Source organism: Nipponia nippon, unplaced genomic scaffold, assembly GCF_047370975.1.
Source record: "Nipponia nippon isolate SJK-2023a ecotype South Korea unplaced genomic scaffold, ASM4737097v1 scaffold_10, whole genome shotgun sequence".
NCBI classification, from domain to species: domain Eukaryota; kingdom Metazoa; phylum Chordata; class Aves; order Pelecaniformes; family Threskiornithidae; genus Nipponia; species Nipponia nippon.
Window position 1 is genome coordinate 34,217,617 of NW_028262291.1, and position 16,891 is coordinate 34,234,507.

Sequence of the window (16,891 nt, forward strand, 5' to 3'; positions counted from 1 at the left end):
GCGTAATAGCCAATATGTGGAGGTGGTCTAACCAGAGCAGATCTTTACCCGTACATGCTAAACCCGATTTACCCTACATAAACCAAACCTGACCTCCTTCTGCCTTTCGCCTGTGCCCTACCAGCACCCCCTTTTTACTGCCTTGTCTTGAGTTTCTCTTTACTGAGGTGCTGGGGTTGTCCCAGCAGTGATGTCTGCAATCACCAGGCCTTGCCACTCCTGCCACAAAATTTCCTGCAGCTTTCCCTGGGATGCTGAGGTAGACCAAGAAATGACAAATATCACATCACTAGGCCTTTAGGAGCATCTGCACAAAGCAGATAATATCTGACTGAGGTAATCCTTAGGTCCCCACTGCAGCTTTTTGTTGCTAAAGCACGGAAAATCTGCAACATACCCTGTTACTCAGAAACTTGAGCTATAGTTAGACTTTTGTCCTATGAAGCAGATCTGTTTCCCTGTGACCAGCTATGGAAGCAAACTCAGTAGTTCAGTGGTTCCCCTTTGATCAGCCTAGCTCTCTGGGGACGTGCACATCCGGCACGTCACCCGGTGATCCTTCACGGCAGCCAGCCTCTACTGAGAAGCCACAATTAGACTAGAAAAATCCAAGCACCTCGCAGCGACCAGTAGAGGAAGTGCACTGTGTACCCCTTGCCATCACACACAGTGTCAGACACCACGAAATTAATACTGATGGAGCCTGGTTTTAGCAGTTGCGGTAGGACATCTGTTGCTTTCAGGTACAGCCCTCACTCCATCTGCAGAGTTCTTCAGTGGAGAAAAGAGACACCGGGAGCCGGTGGACTTTTTACCAAGAGATGAGCTTTTTTGCTTGGACAATACCAGCAGAGAAGGGTAGATCCCAGACACTCATCTCTGTGCAGTTGCCAGAAATGGGGGTGCCCCTGAGAAAAAAGACAGACTCATTCACGTACAATGTCAAAAAACCCCCCGATGTGACTATTTTTGTTCAGCTCACCACCCGAGGAGCATGTTCCAAATCAGTAATGGCAGCAAAAGTGCCTTGGTTTTTGGAAAAGAAGTTTTCACTTTGTGATGTTACAGATTAATCGCGCTGATAACCCAGCAGCTGAACTGAGCCCAATAGCTCTTATTTCAAACAACAAACACAGAAACCAGCAAGCAAACAAAGCCTGGAACATTTCATTCCATTAATCATTTCAGTCTGGGGCCTTTGGCTCTTACATACTTTTCATTCTACTTCTTTTTAAAGCTATGAATGAGATCCCTATGGCTGGGACTACAAAGGAAACTGCTCCAGATGTCCTCACCATCCTCCCCAGAAGATGTTGCTGAACTGTTTCCAAAGGTGGCTGAATGGCACGGAAGAGAGAAGAAACCACCAAACCTGGGCAGAGAAAGCAGAGGAAGGTCTCCATTGCCACAGTGTTTGTGCCTTACAGTTTACTCCTTGGCCCTGAAAGAATGAGACATCTTCATGCCCTGCAGTTGAATGTTACTCACTCTCACATGCCACCTACAAGGAACTCGGCAGTCTCAAACAAGCAAAACAGAGACCCAGTGTCCAGTGTCTTAGCAGTGTTGGCGAACAGATGCAAGACATCTCTTGGAAAAATTATAGAAGAATTTACCCACAGAGGAAAGACGACATCAAATTAGGTCTGTGGTGATTATTTTTTATGTTTAAGCAGGGTGCTGCTTATCCATTTTACTGGGATGAGTGCACAGCAACAATATATTCAAATATTACCCCAGGACTCCACTACCGCAAACTCGATTACTATAGAGAGTATCCGGGTAAGCGTGTTTGCCATTCACTGTTTGGGCATGATGCCATAGCTATGATCACATTATCCTCACCCTACGTTGACTACCCATGACAAATGGATTTTACAGAGTCATAGCTCTTTTTTAAATCATTACAGCATATTATATTAAATGAACTATGCAGCAAATTAAGCCTATACTTAATGGAAGTAAAATCGGACATTTGTACAGCAAGAAGCTGAATGCATGACTAGCTGTTTTGCTGAACCAGGGTCCTATTAATTGTCCGATAACTGAACTTTTGTTTCAGTGGTCTTTAGGATATAGGCTTATAAATCTGCAGGAAGCATCACAGTCCAATCCACTCCATTCCAGTCATTGAAGGCATATTTTCCCAAACCTCAGGAGTTTTCACACCCAAGAGGGAAAGGGCATGAAATGAGAACACTCCCAGCCTAGCAAAATAAAGTGCACCATAAGGAAAGGTGCCTCTGAGCTGACAGAAGATGGAGCCATCCTGCATTCATCACTGACTTTCCTGATAGCTGTGCTGTCATGGCATCAGCGGGGACGGGTGTATCCTGGGCTGTGTGACTCAACAGCCTTATGGTACCAAAGGTTTAATTCAACTGGCTCTCATTCAGCTTCCACTGGGAACTGCGTGTTTCCATCACCTCTCAGCGGGGACTCACCAACTCACATACAAAGGCCAAATGATTTTTAAAAGCCTCTGATTTGAGCTGGCTTGATTTTAGGGCTTCCAGCTTGAAATACTTTCAGCCCCAGGGGTGCACAGCTGTCATGCTTTTAACTGGAGCCATCTGAAGAAAATCACGGTAAAGATGTCCCAAACTAGTAAAACTTGAGTCACTCTAAATCTGTGGTCACTTTTCAAATATCTGGGCTTCAATGATAAGATCAGGAATGTAGACAAGTCATCAGGGCTGGGAAATGGGCAGATGAGCATGAGACTCGTTTGTCCTAACTCTCAGTGTTGTGTTTAAAACAAATATTCTTTAAATATATCACCCGACTTCCTTCTTACATTGGTGAGGATCCAGAATAAGGTCAGTGAAACGAGTAAAGTTACACAAAGCAAGACTAAGAACAGAATCAGGGTTTTGGGTATTAAAAATATGGACCATAAACACACGGTTTTGGCTGTTTCTTTCTCTGTGCCTTTAATTTGACAGGGAAGAAAAGAAGTTGGGAGGATGAATGAATGTCAGATGTGAAGAAAATCTTTGGGCTTTCAATTTCCTATTGTAAACCAGGACTAGAATAGTAAAAAAGCAGCAGAGGTCAGGAATGAGATACAGTGAAAAAAAGCAGCATGCACACTCTTATTCCAGGGATAATGGTCTCAATCTGCTGTGTATGAAAAGAGATGCTGGGAGAGGAAGGACAGAAATAGCAGAAGGTTTTATAGGGCAAGGGAGGGATACTGTTATTTGTACTAGATCTATGTATGGTTCAGCCTGAGGTTTTGTAGCCGTAATTCTGAGAGCCTGGCATCTGCCACCCCAAGCCACAGTCTCTTACCTAAACCACAGAGCGAGTGCACATGCCCTGCTTTGCCGCCTGGGAGGAGTCGGAAGATGAAGAACAATTCTGGAGCCACCCCAGAAGCCAAGACCTCTGTCTCCATCCCAGAGTGCCCGAGGAGGGCAGATGTTTGGTTTCTGTTGGATTAAGCTTTTGGCTGGAGATTAAGCTTTGTTGTGGGTTAGCTGCTGATATTAACTGGATAGCTTTCCTACATATCTGCCAAAAATGCCTAGAGTAACACATGGGCTCTTTTCATGCAGTCTGTCAACAACCAAAATCAACACATAACATCAAAACTACATATTTTGAAAGAAATGGAAAAAATAGGTTGGGATGGGCATGAATTCCCTCAGTCTCTCCTCCTGCTGCTAACTTCCCCTGCTTACCAGTGCCTCCATTCCTCCTTCTGCCTGTTCAAAATGTGGAGAAAAAAGGAAATTGCTGCCACCACTTCAGCCACAAAATTGTGGATATTGATGGAATCCAAGAAGAGCAAGACGTTGTTCATATACACCAAGGCAGGAGGACTGATGACTTGAGTAAAATGAAATTATTATGGCATTGCTTCTGAATAACTGTGCTCCAGGCATACCCCTCGGAAACTCCTTTACTCCCAAGCCTGAAAAAGGTTAGATCTAGATCCAAACGTCATGGCCAAACGTGGCTTTTCAGTCTGGTTTGCTGGCGGGGGGAGCTCAGAGAGTTACCGCAGGCTCCTTGTCCCTCTCGGAGATGTCACAGGGATGTCCTGGCCCCCTGGTCCCTCGAGACTGGCTACTGCAGTGCTGCTGATCCCTAGCACAAGGGGGTGGGCTAGGTGCCAGGAAAGCACATGCTGACAGGCATCCTGAACCATCCTGTTTTCATTGCTAAATGGGGACTATAGCACATGGCAGCTGTTTGCAGGGTAAAGAGAGAAATCAGGGCTATTTGTGACATCTATTTAAGGGCTCTTTACTATATACACAGCCTCTTTTGTGATCACTGCTTTATCTAAGCATAGTTTCTACGTTCCACTGCACAAACACTTCCTAACATTTACCATTTCTGGCACCGTTAAACTCAATGCCTGAGGGTGGGGGGAACGCGGTGGGGCAGTTCATGTTTGAAGGCCAGCTGCAGTGCGAAGCCAAACTGATGCCCCGTATGGCTCTGCAGGTTTTGGAGGGCACCTGTGAAAACCAGCACCTTTCTCTTATGCAGATTTCAGCACCTGAGGTAAATCCTAGTTTCCTTGGTTAATGTTTGCTCCCTCCTCAGGAAAACACTCATGGAAATGAGAAGCAGCTTTGTCTGAGGTAGGATTTAGTAATAACTGAGGTCCGTGTTCCCCTCGGTTCTCATCCAGTGCTGTTACTTATTTCAGCATCCAGTAAGCGTAAAACATTCCCTTTGCGATTTAGTAGCATTTTACACTGAGCCTGCGAGCAATGAGTGACTGCATGAGACACAGAACAACCGAGAAGTTAGTCCGGACCAAGGATGCTTTTCCTTTTTTTCAGGGACCGGTGTGGGAAGGTCCCTGTCTGTGCTGGTGTATGCTTTTGCCTTCCAAGTGGCAAGGCAACTCTCCTGTTGGGACAGTCCAGCTTCACCACCGGCCGGAGCCTGAGAGAGAACCACCCGCCTGCACTGGGCCAGGTTGGTGCTGGAGGGGGCCCCAGTGGCTTCTGAGCGCCGTGGCACCGCGGCTGTGTGCCTGCACCCTGGAGTGCCTGTAGCTGTACTTTAATTTTACTGATAGTTACTGGTATCCTCAGGACTGGATTTTAGAGGGGCTGGTGTCAAGGTTTGGATTCCTAAGTCTTGTGGAATTGGAAATTGCCATCCTGGCAGGGCTAACTCAGTCTTAATCGTTCAATATCCAAAGCAGATGACTTAACAGGACTGGGGTAGGAGGAGGCAGCTTCTTTGTAAAACCTCTTTAAAACTTAGATAATCTCTGGCTTGTCAGTGTATACACTGGGGACCTCGTGGGGGCTTGCGTTGCATCTTTGGGCATAATTCTCTCCCTTGCAAGATCTTCTGTGCCGGCCAGCTGACGATTGCCTTGGCCAAGACATCTGCATTTCAAAAACACCATACTGTTACAAAGTGCCCATTTCTGCCTGTCTCTACAGAGGCAGAGAGTTTTCCCCTACACGAATAACCTTTCTGCAGTCCAATGAGTAAGCACTGCTCCTCTGCTCAGGCTCAGCCCCAATACTCAAGCTGCAAGGTGTTGCAGCACTCGGGGGCTATTTGATCAACTGCTATTATTATAATAAAAGCTATCCCTGACAGAGCCATAGGTAAAATGTCTCTCGGGAGCAGCATTTCCTGCTGACTCCATATAGAAGGCTTGGCAGAACGCCCTGTGCTTTACAGATATTTTTTGCTGGAAACAGAAAAACCCTCCTGCAGGGCCGTAGAGCCAGCCCCCGAAAGCCCTTGACCCCAAATGTGTAATCTCCCTGGAGACCCAATGTACGTGAAGAAATATAATCTCCTTGAAGCATCTGCTGTCTGCATTGTGTTAAAATATGACTGGGGCGCAACTGTCAAATCTCCAGGTCACTCATTGCAGAATCCTTTAAAGGGCAATAAAAAACCCCAACCCAATCTGAAAGGAGCTCTTGCACACAAAAGGATCTCTCTGTATTGCTTTAGGGAGGGTTACTTTACCGCGGCTGCAGCCTGAGAGGTTTCTGTGGCATCCAACAGACATTTCACCTGCTTTTGTGTCCTGGGAAAGTAACAGCCCACAACAGATGGGAAATGGAGCCGAGTTTCGGGAGGTCACTGTAACAGCATCACATGGAAATCCTTCGCCCGCTGGGACCTGCGCGGTGCATGAGCTGTGCTGGGGAAGCTGGAACGAGCTCTCCTGCTCGCACAGGGGCAGAAGATCAGACGGAGCATTCGGCGAGGAGGCCGGGGAGGGCTGCCTTCGCAAATGGATCAGGCTGACAGATCAGCTTTCCCACTGGGGTGAAAGGGAAGGAGAGGTGTCTGTTACCACAGAAGGCACAGAGAAAAGCGATGTCTGCTGTTTTTTTAATTTCTTTGTACATTTTTTTGAGCCAGTTGGAGGACTTGGTCTGTGCTCTGAAGACATAGGTGCAGGGAGCAGGAAATGTGAAAACTCAAATGCAGAACTAGCGAGGAAAGAGCATCACTGTGGCTTGTCAGTGATACTCTGATCTGCTGTTGTTTCAGTTTTCTGCGTTTTTTTTCAACACTGCAAACTCACCTCCTTGACATCTGCCCTGCCCTCGCTCTCGGTCTCCCCTTCCCCCATCTCTCCCTTTAACGCCGGTGTCCTCATTTCCCCTTTTGTACATACGACCCTTTCACTATGCGGGGATTAGTATCTCACTCATAAATATGTGAAATAGATACGCAGATGATTTAATTTGCTGGGTTTTGTAGGGCTGGCGAGACAGACTGGCATGGGGAGAAGGGTATGTTCTAGCAGGTCAGCTGAAGAAAACATCTTGCGTACAGGATGAGTAACTGGAAACAGGCATACGGGACACCAGCACCAGCCCAGCAGGGAGGCCTCAGGGGATGTGGACGAGGTGGTAAGACATAAAGGCCAGGCAAATAAGGAAGAGCAGAAGAGAAGGTCGAAGATGTCTCTGGCTCCCCTGTTTGTTTTGTGTCTGCCAGGGAGAGAGGACGAGAGCGGGGAACGTGAGAAGCAAAAGGGGAGCAGAAGTCTGCTCTGGCTTTGGGTGGTTTGAGTTGCTGGTAACTCATTCGGGAAGAGATGCCAGAGGAGATGAGAAAAATGCAGGTGTGGAGAGGTGGTGGCAAGCTAGGAGGGAGGCAGAGGTCTGAGATGTGAGGAGGAGATGGCAGTAAAAGCTGTGTAACTGGTTGGGGGCACCCAGACGAGGGGCACAGCTGAGCTGAGCAGGGATTCCCAAGGAGGAGGAGAGACAACAGAGAGGCCATGAGAAGGTGACAACGAAGAGCTGGAGATGACAGTGCTGCGGAGCCCCGGCCAAGGAAAAGTTGTCAAGTGGCAAGGATTAAGTCACCAGATCCAAAGAAGGAAGTTGAGATAAACACCAAAGCCCTAACATGCGGTAAGACCTTGCCAGGAGGCAGTTGGTGAGGCGGAGAGGAAGGACAGGACTGAGGTGATGGAAGATAAAGCAGAGAAATAGGGTTTAATGGACCACACATGGTGGCAGCCAAGGCCAGGCTTCCGGCTGGCTTTGCGGGCAGCCGTAAGGTCACAGGCAGCCTTGCTGGGACACAGTGTAGTGGCAACACCACCTTCACCACCAGCGTCATGCTGGGAGCATGCCTGGCTCTTGCCCAGAGACCAGTGGCCAGGACAACCGTAGCCTATGCTGGGCATTTGGAGATGTTTGTGCTGCTTTCAGCAGTCACGCAGCACAAAGCCCCGCCATAAGCACGGTGCTGGGGGCCATGCTGCCTTCGCTGTGAGCTCAAAGGGCAGCTGTGCTTTGTCGGCACATTTGTCAACCAGAATATAATTATAATTACCATGTTAACTCCAGCCAGGCTCTGCTGAAGAGCCAGGTGACTGTCTAATAACGTTAAAAATCTGTTTTGCTAGAGCATGCCGGCTAACGTGGACACCCATGTGTCATCTGCAGAGGAGTCCCAGGGAGGAGGCTCCTAGCGTGCCACCAGCCGTGCTCGCCTCCGCTGGCACCGCTGGCATGCTCAGGTCATCGGCAGGGATTTGCCTTCCTGTGTGACGCTGGGAGACAAGACTGGATGGAAAGGGGCAACAGAGGTGCCTCACGGACATTTTGGCCAAGCTGTTTTATTAGTGGAACAGAGCTGGGATGTTTACTCTTACCCTTAAAGACTTCAAGAGACTTTTTTTAATGCTTACTATGGTGTCACAGCACTTACAGATCCTGCTGGGGACAGGCTCACATCAGTGTTACAACAAAAAGACAAAAGTCCTGGCCTGGAGAATTTGCAACGTGACTGAGATTAGTGATGGCCGATAGGCACCAGTGGCCAGCAGATGGAGCAGCAGCAGAACAGAAGGACGCCCGGGATCAGCATGGCAGCCTGGGTGGGAGGGAGTCCTTCTGCTCGATGCCTTAGCTGAGGAAGAGGAGTGGATGGGTCTGACTCAGGCTGGATACACACCGCTCTCATTAGCAGTAAGAGGGTGCAGAGGAGAAGGCAAATCCTAGCGAAGACATCAGAAGGTCCCCCAGGCGATAACTCCCCCTTTTTTTAAAGATGGAGCAGGATAGTTTAGCATGCTTGCCTTCAACACTAATCTGATTTTAAAACTTTATGTAAAACACATTTGAAATATCTGGGCCTAACCCCTCTCTCTTAGCTGAGCACTCATCAATAAGAGGCTTTAACCCACTGCCAGATCGAACCGAGGCCTTCCCACGTACCAAAGCACGCAGACACACAGCTTGCAAGGTCAAGAGCTGTCAACTCAGATCTTACCCTGCTTCATGGGTATGCAGAGCTTCATTTTGGATCTTCTTGGGATCTCATATGCTCAAGAAAGTGGCAGTGAGTGGGCCCAGACTGCTGTTGGCAGCTAAGCAGGTGACAGCTCTTCTTTGCCAGTAGAAGTTATGATGCAATCAGTGGTGCAGCGTGGAGGCCATCAGCTATGTTTATGCATCTAAACACACACACTCACAATGTGTGTATATGCATTTATATGAAGGATCAGTTGAAATGATGTATTATTCCGCATACACTGAAACTCAAAGAGGTTGACCGGAGAAGCTTTTTGCTGAATTTAGCCCTGAAAGCCTATTAGGTACCATTGTGCGGATGTTATAGCAAAGGCACTGAACAATAATTGCAAACTTGCTGCTATGCTTGTGCCTGAAGGCAAGCATGTAACATGTTGTCTGCCCTGAGCTTCCAAAGCACTGACAACTGCAGCTGTTGTGGGCTTTAATGGAAGCTACAGCTCACCAACAATCAGCCCGTTTGTGCTAAATTGCCACAGGTGGGGTTCAGACAGGAGGCTTAGGGTACCTGTGACTGCACCACGGACTGGCAGTGGAGGTAAGGCATGGAGAGGGACAGGTTGCCCAAGAAGCTGACGGGGAAACGGGAGCACTAGGAAGAGCCGTGGCATCAGATGAGCGGTGTGACAACAGAAGCAGCAACGTAGATAAGCTCTGCAGTAACGGCAACAACACGAGCTGATAGAGCAGATGGTCACCTCAGTGTAGTCTCTAACATGGCTTGTTGCCCCTAGCAATATTTACCCAAAAGTACTCTACTGATGGAGATAGGATTATGTAGTGAATTATGTAGGAAATGAGTCCTATTTTGTACAAGATAGAACCGTGCTGCCTATCAGCTCTGACAGTCCCTTCATGTGCTGGCTTTGACTTGGGCAGACGGAGCGGTGTGATGATGTACAAAACCATTTCTAGGGCAGCTTCAGATGGTGGAAACTGGGCAGCACTTTCCCAGTTCCCCAGTTTTCTTGGAACTTTATTAACTCACTCCTCAAATATAGTAACTTAGTGAACAGGTAAAGTGTTACAAACTCCCTTTCCCAGGTCTGAAATGACCTTCTGGGAGCTGTCAGGACACTCCATCAGCTCCTGATCAGTGCTATTTGGGGTTAATCCTGACCTACTTCAAGGCCTGAAGTGAGAATTATTAACTAGTTGGTAAAAAGCACTTAGAGATCCTTTAGTGAAAACGAAAAAAGAAAGGCAAATACTGTTATTCTCATCCCCAAAATACTAGGTAAAGAACCATGCTGAAGTAGCAATATAGATAACCACAAAGGAGAGAGGAATTCTGGAAAGTGTCCCGTATTTGAAAGGCCAGAAATCTATAAGCACTATGCGTATCTCAACTCGTATTTAATAAATATTGTCTCAACTGCACGTTTACTTATTTTTATTAAAGAGCAAATTGCTTGTATTTCCTTCTATTTCTTCTTCATTATAGCAACAAAGCAGGACAGCATGCCACACAACAGTATAAACAAACAGCATCACCAGATACTTAAGGGTCTTTAGCTCCTAAAATGACTAAAGCATAAATCCAAACTGACGTCAAGCATTTGGGCTTACCATTTAAAAATCGCTGTTTTCTGAGATGCTAACGAAGGCCATTCACATCAGAAAATCCAGTGGCTACAAAAGGAGCGAGCAGCCCAGACTCCAGAGTAAGGAGTCGAGGAAATGGCCTGCTTCTCTCAGAATAAAAAACCTGCCAGTTCGCTTTAGACCTGCGAGAAGTCCCAAACACGGAGAACATCTAAGAGCTGCTTCCAAGCTGTCCAGCTCTTGAAGATTTGGGAATGTAGATGTCACCTCCAGTCCTCGCTCTGCCACCGTTACCAGCAGCGCTTGTGTCACCCCCTCCACTCATCACGGTCCTTGTATGGTGGGAGCTCGTCCTGGCTGCGCGCCGGAGCTGCACAGCACCCCACGCGCAACGCAGTCTGCAGTTGCGCGATGCTAGTGACCTGCTCCAAGGCTGTGACAAGTCACCTTCCACATTTGGTCTCTAGGGTCTCAGTTAAGTAGCTGAAACTTTAAACAAAATGCTCTCACGTGAGATCATAAGCAGTGCTGAAGCTTATATAGGATCTCAGTCTTTCTCCCTCTTTAGCCTGACAAACATTTCCACTGGAACCCATGGAATTAAGAGTAATTTTATAAGGCAAAATGCATTCCTGAGTAGGCATTTGTACTAATTCAGGTGCTGGAAGTGGCGTAGCCACATGGCAGCACGCTCTGTGGGCCACGGTATTCTGCTTCTCAGCATGATTAAATAGCAGGATGGAGCACAGCGCTGTATGGCTTTTAGTACCTATACCGGCTTCACGAGCACTAGCTTGCATATCTCTAGGTGATGTACTTTTCCACAAAGATGTAAGTCGGGTATCACCTAGAGAAAAAGAGGACTAGAGATTTTCAACATCCCTTCTACTTCAGCGTAAGTTCAGGCAATCATATACTTTGGGGCAAGCAGACAACTTTTGCATTTCCACAGGCAGTAAAGATCTCAGTGGGAAAGCACCGCTTTGTATTTGAAGCAGTGGTGCCTCTGGACACAAACCAAGCAGCGCACCCCCAGCCCCTCCCTAGGGCTTCTGTCACGACAGCACTTTTTCCTTTGGCATCTGTGCTAGCTGCCCAGGGGCCAAAAGCAGAGCAGGTACTGGGGGCACCACCTGCTTCTGTAACTTCCCTCTTGTTCACAAAGCAGTGAACCAAGTGGCCAAACCCTTGATGGAGCAAACCCTGGCCATCCTAGAAGAAACAAGCCATTCCACGTGGCACAAATTCACTATCATGCCTGCGGATGACTTGCTAGTAATGAGCCTGAAGCCCAGAGCCTTACAGCTCTTAAAATCAAAGTGCCCCTGCCCAAGCGGAGACCGACCTCTGTTAGCTTAAAATCTTGAGTGGCGCGGAGGCCCCTGGGCAGCAGCAGAGCTTGCTCCATTCCCTGGGGCGGGAGGTGGAAGGAAGGGAAGGTCCCTTCCCCGGGGGCTGGCTCAGGACACTCCAAGGGGAGTAAGGGAAGGCAGGTGCAAGCGGAGGCCATTTGCCAAACAAGGACAACGCTCCTGAGGTCTCACAAGCTCTGGGACCCTACCTGGTCGTTAGGTGCCAAAGCAGCTCGGCGAGGGGACACACAGTGGGAACGGCTTCTGATTTAGCAGGGGCTGCACCAGAAGAGAGGTTTCCTTCTACAGCAGGGGACGGGTTGCAGAGGGATTTGGTAGCTGCTGATGTGCAGTAAGAAAGGGGGAGACAGTTGTTTCCTTCTCAGATGGTTCAGCTGCTGTTTGCAGGCAGAGGAACTGAAGTAAAGAACTTGGGTCTGCAATCCTCCCCCTTGAATACAGGGAATATTGCAAGTATTCAGGGCCCAGGATAAACAAAAAGAGAAAAACATTTGGTTTCAGTTCACATCTTAGCGGTGGCTCTTGTTTTATTCGTAGTACAGAAAGGGCAGAAGTTCCCATGAACGAGGAAGTCCCCTTTCTTTCTGTGCAGGTTTCAGAAAACCAGTCAGCAGCAGAGCAATGCTCTTGAACTCAGAAAGACTTCAGTCACCCACTTCCTAATTCTCAAAGCAGTTAGTGCCCTGCAGTCTTTTGTTACCTTTTATAGTCACAGGACTAGTCAAGCAAAACTCTGACTGGGTTATTCTGCTTTAATTACAAAATGCACTCAGACCGAAGGCGCAATAGCACCTGGTACATGTGTACACATTTCTCTTGGTTATAACACCAACGACCAAAAGGTGGTCTGGTCCTGCTGTAAATCAACCACTTCCCTCTGGCAAGATCTCTGGAGCATGAACAGACATCACAGGTAACGCTTGAACTGCCTCTTGTGCGCAGGACACCAGGCTCTGCGTTTCATCACGTACACTGAGATCCTTTAGGGCGGACCATACAAGAGATAAGCAAGAGAAGGGAGGCAAAACTGGAACCTCGGGGTAATTGGAGTCCGTATCCCACCACCCACCACCCCCCGGACAAGAAAAGCAGCGATGGGCCCCTCTCTCCTTGCTGCAGTTAGGACAAGGTAGATAAATCACAAGGTTTTTTTATTGCTGGTGAACTCAAAACAGGCAACTTTAATCTACTGAGGAAGATACACGTACAAACAAATGTTAGGCCTTGTGCGTTTTTTTCTTCTTAACGTAAATGTCTCTACGACTTCAGTCCAGCTCCCGAGCTCTTGCTGAGCTGCCACTGAGACCCCGGTAACGTGCTCTGGGCACTTCCATAAGATGTTATAAGAAGCATCACATGTATTTAAAAAAGGGAGATTTTGCAGAAAAGACAAAGCTCTGACTGTAGCCACGTTGCTCAGAAAGGAGAAGTCTGGCTAATCCTGCTGCATTAGGTACATGGTATTATGTATAATTATTTTAATTGATTAAAGAATTTGCCGGGTCCCTTTCTGTTTCTGGTGTGCAAGCTGCAAGTAAAGTGCACTTCTGGGTGTAAATTACCACTCTACGAGGATGCAATAAGCTGGGTGGTACCTGTCAGACATCAGTAGAAAGCAGACTACGATAGCTGTTACAATGGCACAGGCAGCAAGGATAATGGAATAAGATACTGGATGCTGCTGGGAAACCCCTCCGTAGTTTGAGCATCTAAATATTACATCAGTGAGCAAAACCAGTGTCATTTAGTGGGGAGCTTCTAAAGTCAAAGCGCATGACTGTGATTGCGCACCAGGTTAGCTCTGTGAACAGCCACTCCTCCCCCAGTCCCAGCTGCAGCTGGGAGGCACCAAACCATGTTGCTAACTCCTTTTAACCTTTTTAAAGGGTTTTGTAATAGCTAGGGAGAAAGCAGGGATCCTAAGGGTGTTTCTATGAAGCGGAGGGTTTCAGATGATGCAGGGGTGGCATAGGAGGCAGCAGGACACCACAGTTAAGCTATGCTGTGAGGGGACAACCCAGCTTTAGACACAGCGTTTAATGACCCTGACAGAACCAGGGGCAAAATGGGGAGATCCCAACTCTCACCTGCACCTTGCAGCTCTTGTTCTGGTCCAGTAGAGCTCATCTACGTTATCCCACGTACAAATCTCATCTCTTTTTTTCCCCCATGTACAGCGTCAGGTGACTATTTTGCCTGGGTCTACACACTCGAGACCATCAAGGCTGATAAAATACATACTGTTCCTCTGATTTCATAACACTGGCATCACAGCATGAAAAAAAAATCTGTTCAGTGTTTGTTCTCTTTTAATTTAATGAGCTATAAAAAGGGAACTCTGAATACCCACCTAAGTATTCTGGGTGCGTCAGGAGACATTACATACCCCAGGGCAGATTTGATTAACACCTTGCCACCAGCGTTTTCGTGTGTCCATTGCCAGCAACAGATGCCATGCGAGAAGGGGGAGGGAAGGAATAAAATAAATGCACTCTGTGTGATACAAAAAGGATGAACACTGCCTTCATAAGAGCAGAACCAACAAGCAATTCTCCTCACGGGGCCAGGAGTGCTTTACCCCTCAGGAACGGATGCCCTAGGGCAAGGAGCAGGTTCACAGCTGAGCACTCCCTACCAGAGACAAGTACCCACCCAGATATAGCCTGGCCATTTCCAATACAAGAGTGGAATCCCATAACCACACCAACACGTTTGCATTTCAAGCCAAATTGATCCCTGGTGCAGCTCTGCTGACTATGGTGGAAGAACACCGAAAATTCATCTGGCCCTACAGGGCAACTACAGCAAACCTCCCCCATAAACCAGTTAGGAGTGAGATACATCTGACAGCTGGGAGCTCCATGTCTGTTCCTAACTTCAAAAGCCAAGGCTTCCCAGAACGAAATATGAACCTGTGGCTTCCACTATCAAGCACTTTCCCTGCACTACAACTTTCCCTACACCCCTCAAATGTCCCCAGTAGGTGAAATTTCAAACTGTTCCCAGTGCAGGTAGTTCTACACTGGAGCCACAGCACTGCCTCCTGCTCCACCTCTCTACGGCTGCTCTGGCACCCCAATCCGAAGCCTCACTCAGGCAGAGCACGAAGAACTGCTCTTCAGAGAGGGATTTTTTTGCTTTGGGGTTTTTTTTTTTTAATAATGTATCAGGCAGCATGGCATATCTCTTGCTGCCTCCAACTATTGTCATGACAATATGGCTGTGGTTATTTAAAGCAGAATTTGGGAAGAAAAAGCAGATCCTCTTGATACACTGAGGAGAACACTGGGCAGAACGGAGCCGAGACCTGCCAGTGCTGAAGGAAGGTGAGAGTCGGTGCCAGAGGACCAAATCCTGGATACCACGTTAGCCACATGGAGGTTGTGACCTTCAAACACAATGGGTTGCAGCCAGACTAAGTCATCAACATCACCAGAAACAGAGGAATCCCTGGGAAGGAAGGCAGAAAATTCCTGTGGCCTGTACAGTCTCTACAAGTTTTGCACGGCTGAGATGGGAGCTGGAATCTGCAGCAGCCCTTCAAGCAAGGTCTGCTTTGAGGGGACAGAGGAGATGGGAAGACTTACGGTATTTCTTGCGCCTTTTGCCAAGATTCAGATTGCACAGATTATGGTAAAATTCACTCGGCAAAAAGGCCTTTATTTAAAAAAAAAAAAAAGAAAAAAGAAAAGAAAAAGGAAAAAAAGAAAAAATATTTTCTAGTGAGTATCAGGACTGAGATTTCAAAAAGTACAAGATCTGTATAAATTCAGCAAGGTGTCCAGCACCAGATTATTTCGTGGTGCAACAAAGAACCTGGGGAGAGGCCAACAGAACCTCGCGAGGGGAACACCATCTACCTCCCCAGCAGACTGCCAGTCTTAGGTTCTTCTCAACAGCAGATGGATTTTCCTTGTTCCTGCAGCATCTCAGGTCCCACGGGAGGTATTGGTTGCAAGCAAGCACCTGAATATTGCCTAATGGAGTAAGCCAATCACTAACTTAGCTGGCGTGTCCATGCCCATCCGCTAATTAGGTTTTTTTCTTTTTGTATGCATTTCCACCGTAGCATTTCTTTTTCTTCTTTCTCCACATAAAAGAGTAAGCAAAAGGACTGCTTTCATCTGTAATAAGTTAAAATCAGAAATGACCTAACTAACAAGTAACTGATATTGGTCCTTGGAGCCCAAAGAGTAAAATCCATAGAAAATCTATTGGTTCCATTTTTTTCTGGTATATCCCATGCACACCCCCATTAGAAAAATGGGGTTTATGAATCTTATCATACAGCAAGGAGCAGTACCTCAGAGCCAGAGCTGACAGTCCGCAGTAGAGGTTTGGGCTCTCTCAGATTGCTAAGTGCGGTTCTGAGTCACTGCTCAATCAGTCTTCACATGGCCGTTGGCCAAGGCAACGGGGATGGTGGGGGCCCCCGGCTCGGCAGTCTCGTCAAATCGTAAGCGCAGGGTGTTTCTGATCACCAGCTGCTCCATGATGAAAGAAGCACAAAACCATGGGATGGCATACTCCAGGGTGATCAGGCCCATGAAGTCAAAATCAAACTGTGAGTAGTCCCATGGGCAGGCATTGAACTGGCGTAGGATGAGGCCAGTGGTGAACTCCCAGAGGTATGTCCAAAGTGTGTAAATGAAGCAGCGCACTAAAATGTTACACTTGTCTTTGAGATACAGATACATCTTCTCCACAATGAGGATGGAGGTGCCATAGATGAAGAGTGCCCACACACTGGTAACACCTGGGAACTTCCAGTTAAAGTTGACCACAAAGTCCCAGGCAGCTGTGAACATCACCTCACAGAAGTAGCCGTGAATGGCGTAGAGGTACCATCGGGAGAAAGCGGTCAGAGGTTCTGCCGCAGCCATTCTTCTGCACACACCCCAGCAGGTGCTCTGAAATGAAGAGAGAGAGAGAGGGAGAGGGGGGAGTCAAAGAGGATGTCACAAGTCCTTATCCCCCACACAGCAACACACACAAACTCGTAACATCCACAAAGGACGAATTTGAGAAAGAAGTGAATTTTAAATTGTCTCATTTTTACCACAGCAAATTTTAGGTCCCGGGGAAAGGTGGCACCTTACCGGGCTCTGAGTCTCAGAATCGGCCCGGACAACGTATACCGCTCTGCCTGAGAAGCGGGATGCAGCTGGTACTGCGTTGGCGATAAGGAGG

General features: G+C 47.6%; 1 protein-coding gene across 14 annotated transcripts in view; it reads right to left on the bottom strand.

Moving 5' to 3' along the window:
- Positions 1–12,835: 12,835 nt before the first annotated feature.
- Positions 12,836–16,891, bottom strand: part of TMEM229B (transmembrane protein 229B) — a 39,123-nt gene continuing 35,067 nt past the window's right edge. For 13 of the 14 annotated variants that reach the window (XM_087746512.1, XM_087746505.1, XM_087746517.1 and 10 more), the window contains one exon: positions 12,836–16,611. In XM_087746512.1, the coding sequence (XP_087602638.1) occupies positions 16,081–16,584 (504 nt within the window). In that variant the 5' untranslated portion in view covers positions 16,585–16,611 and the 3' untranslated portion in view covers positions 12,836–16,080. The remainder of the gene's footprint in view (positions 16,612–16,891) is intronic. The other variant, XM_087746519.1, reaches the window with a different exon arrangement.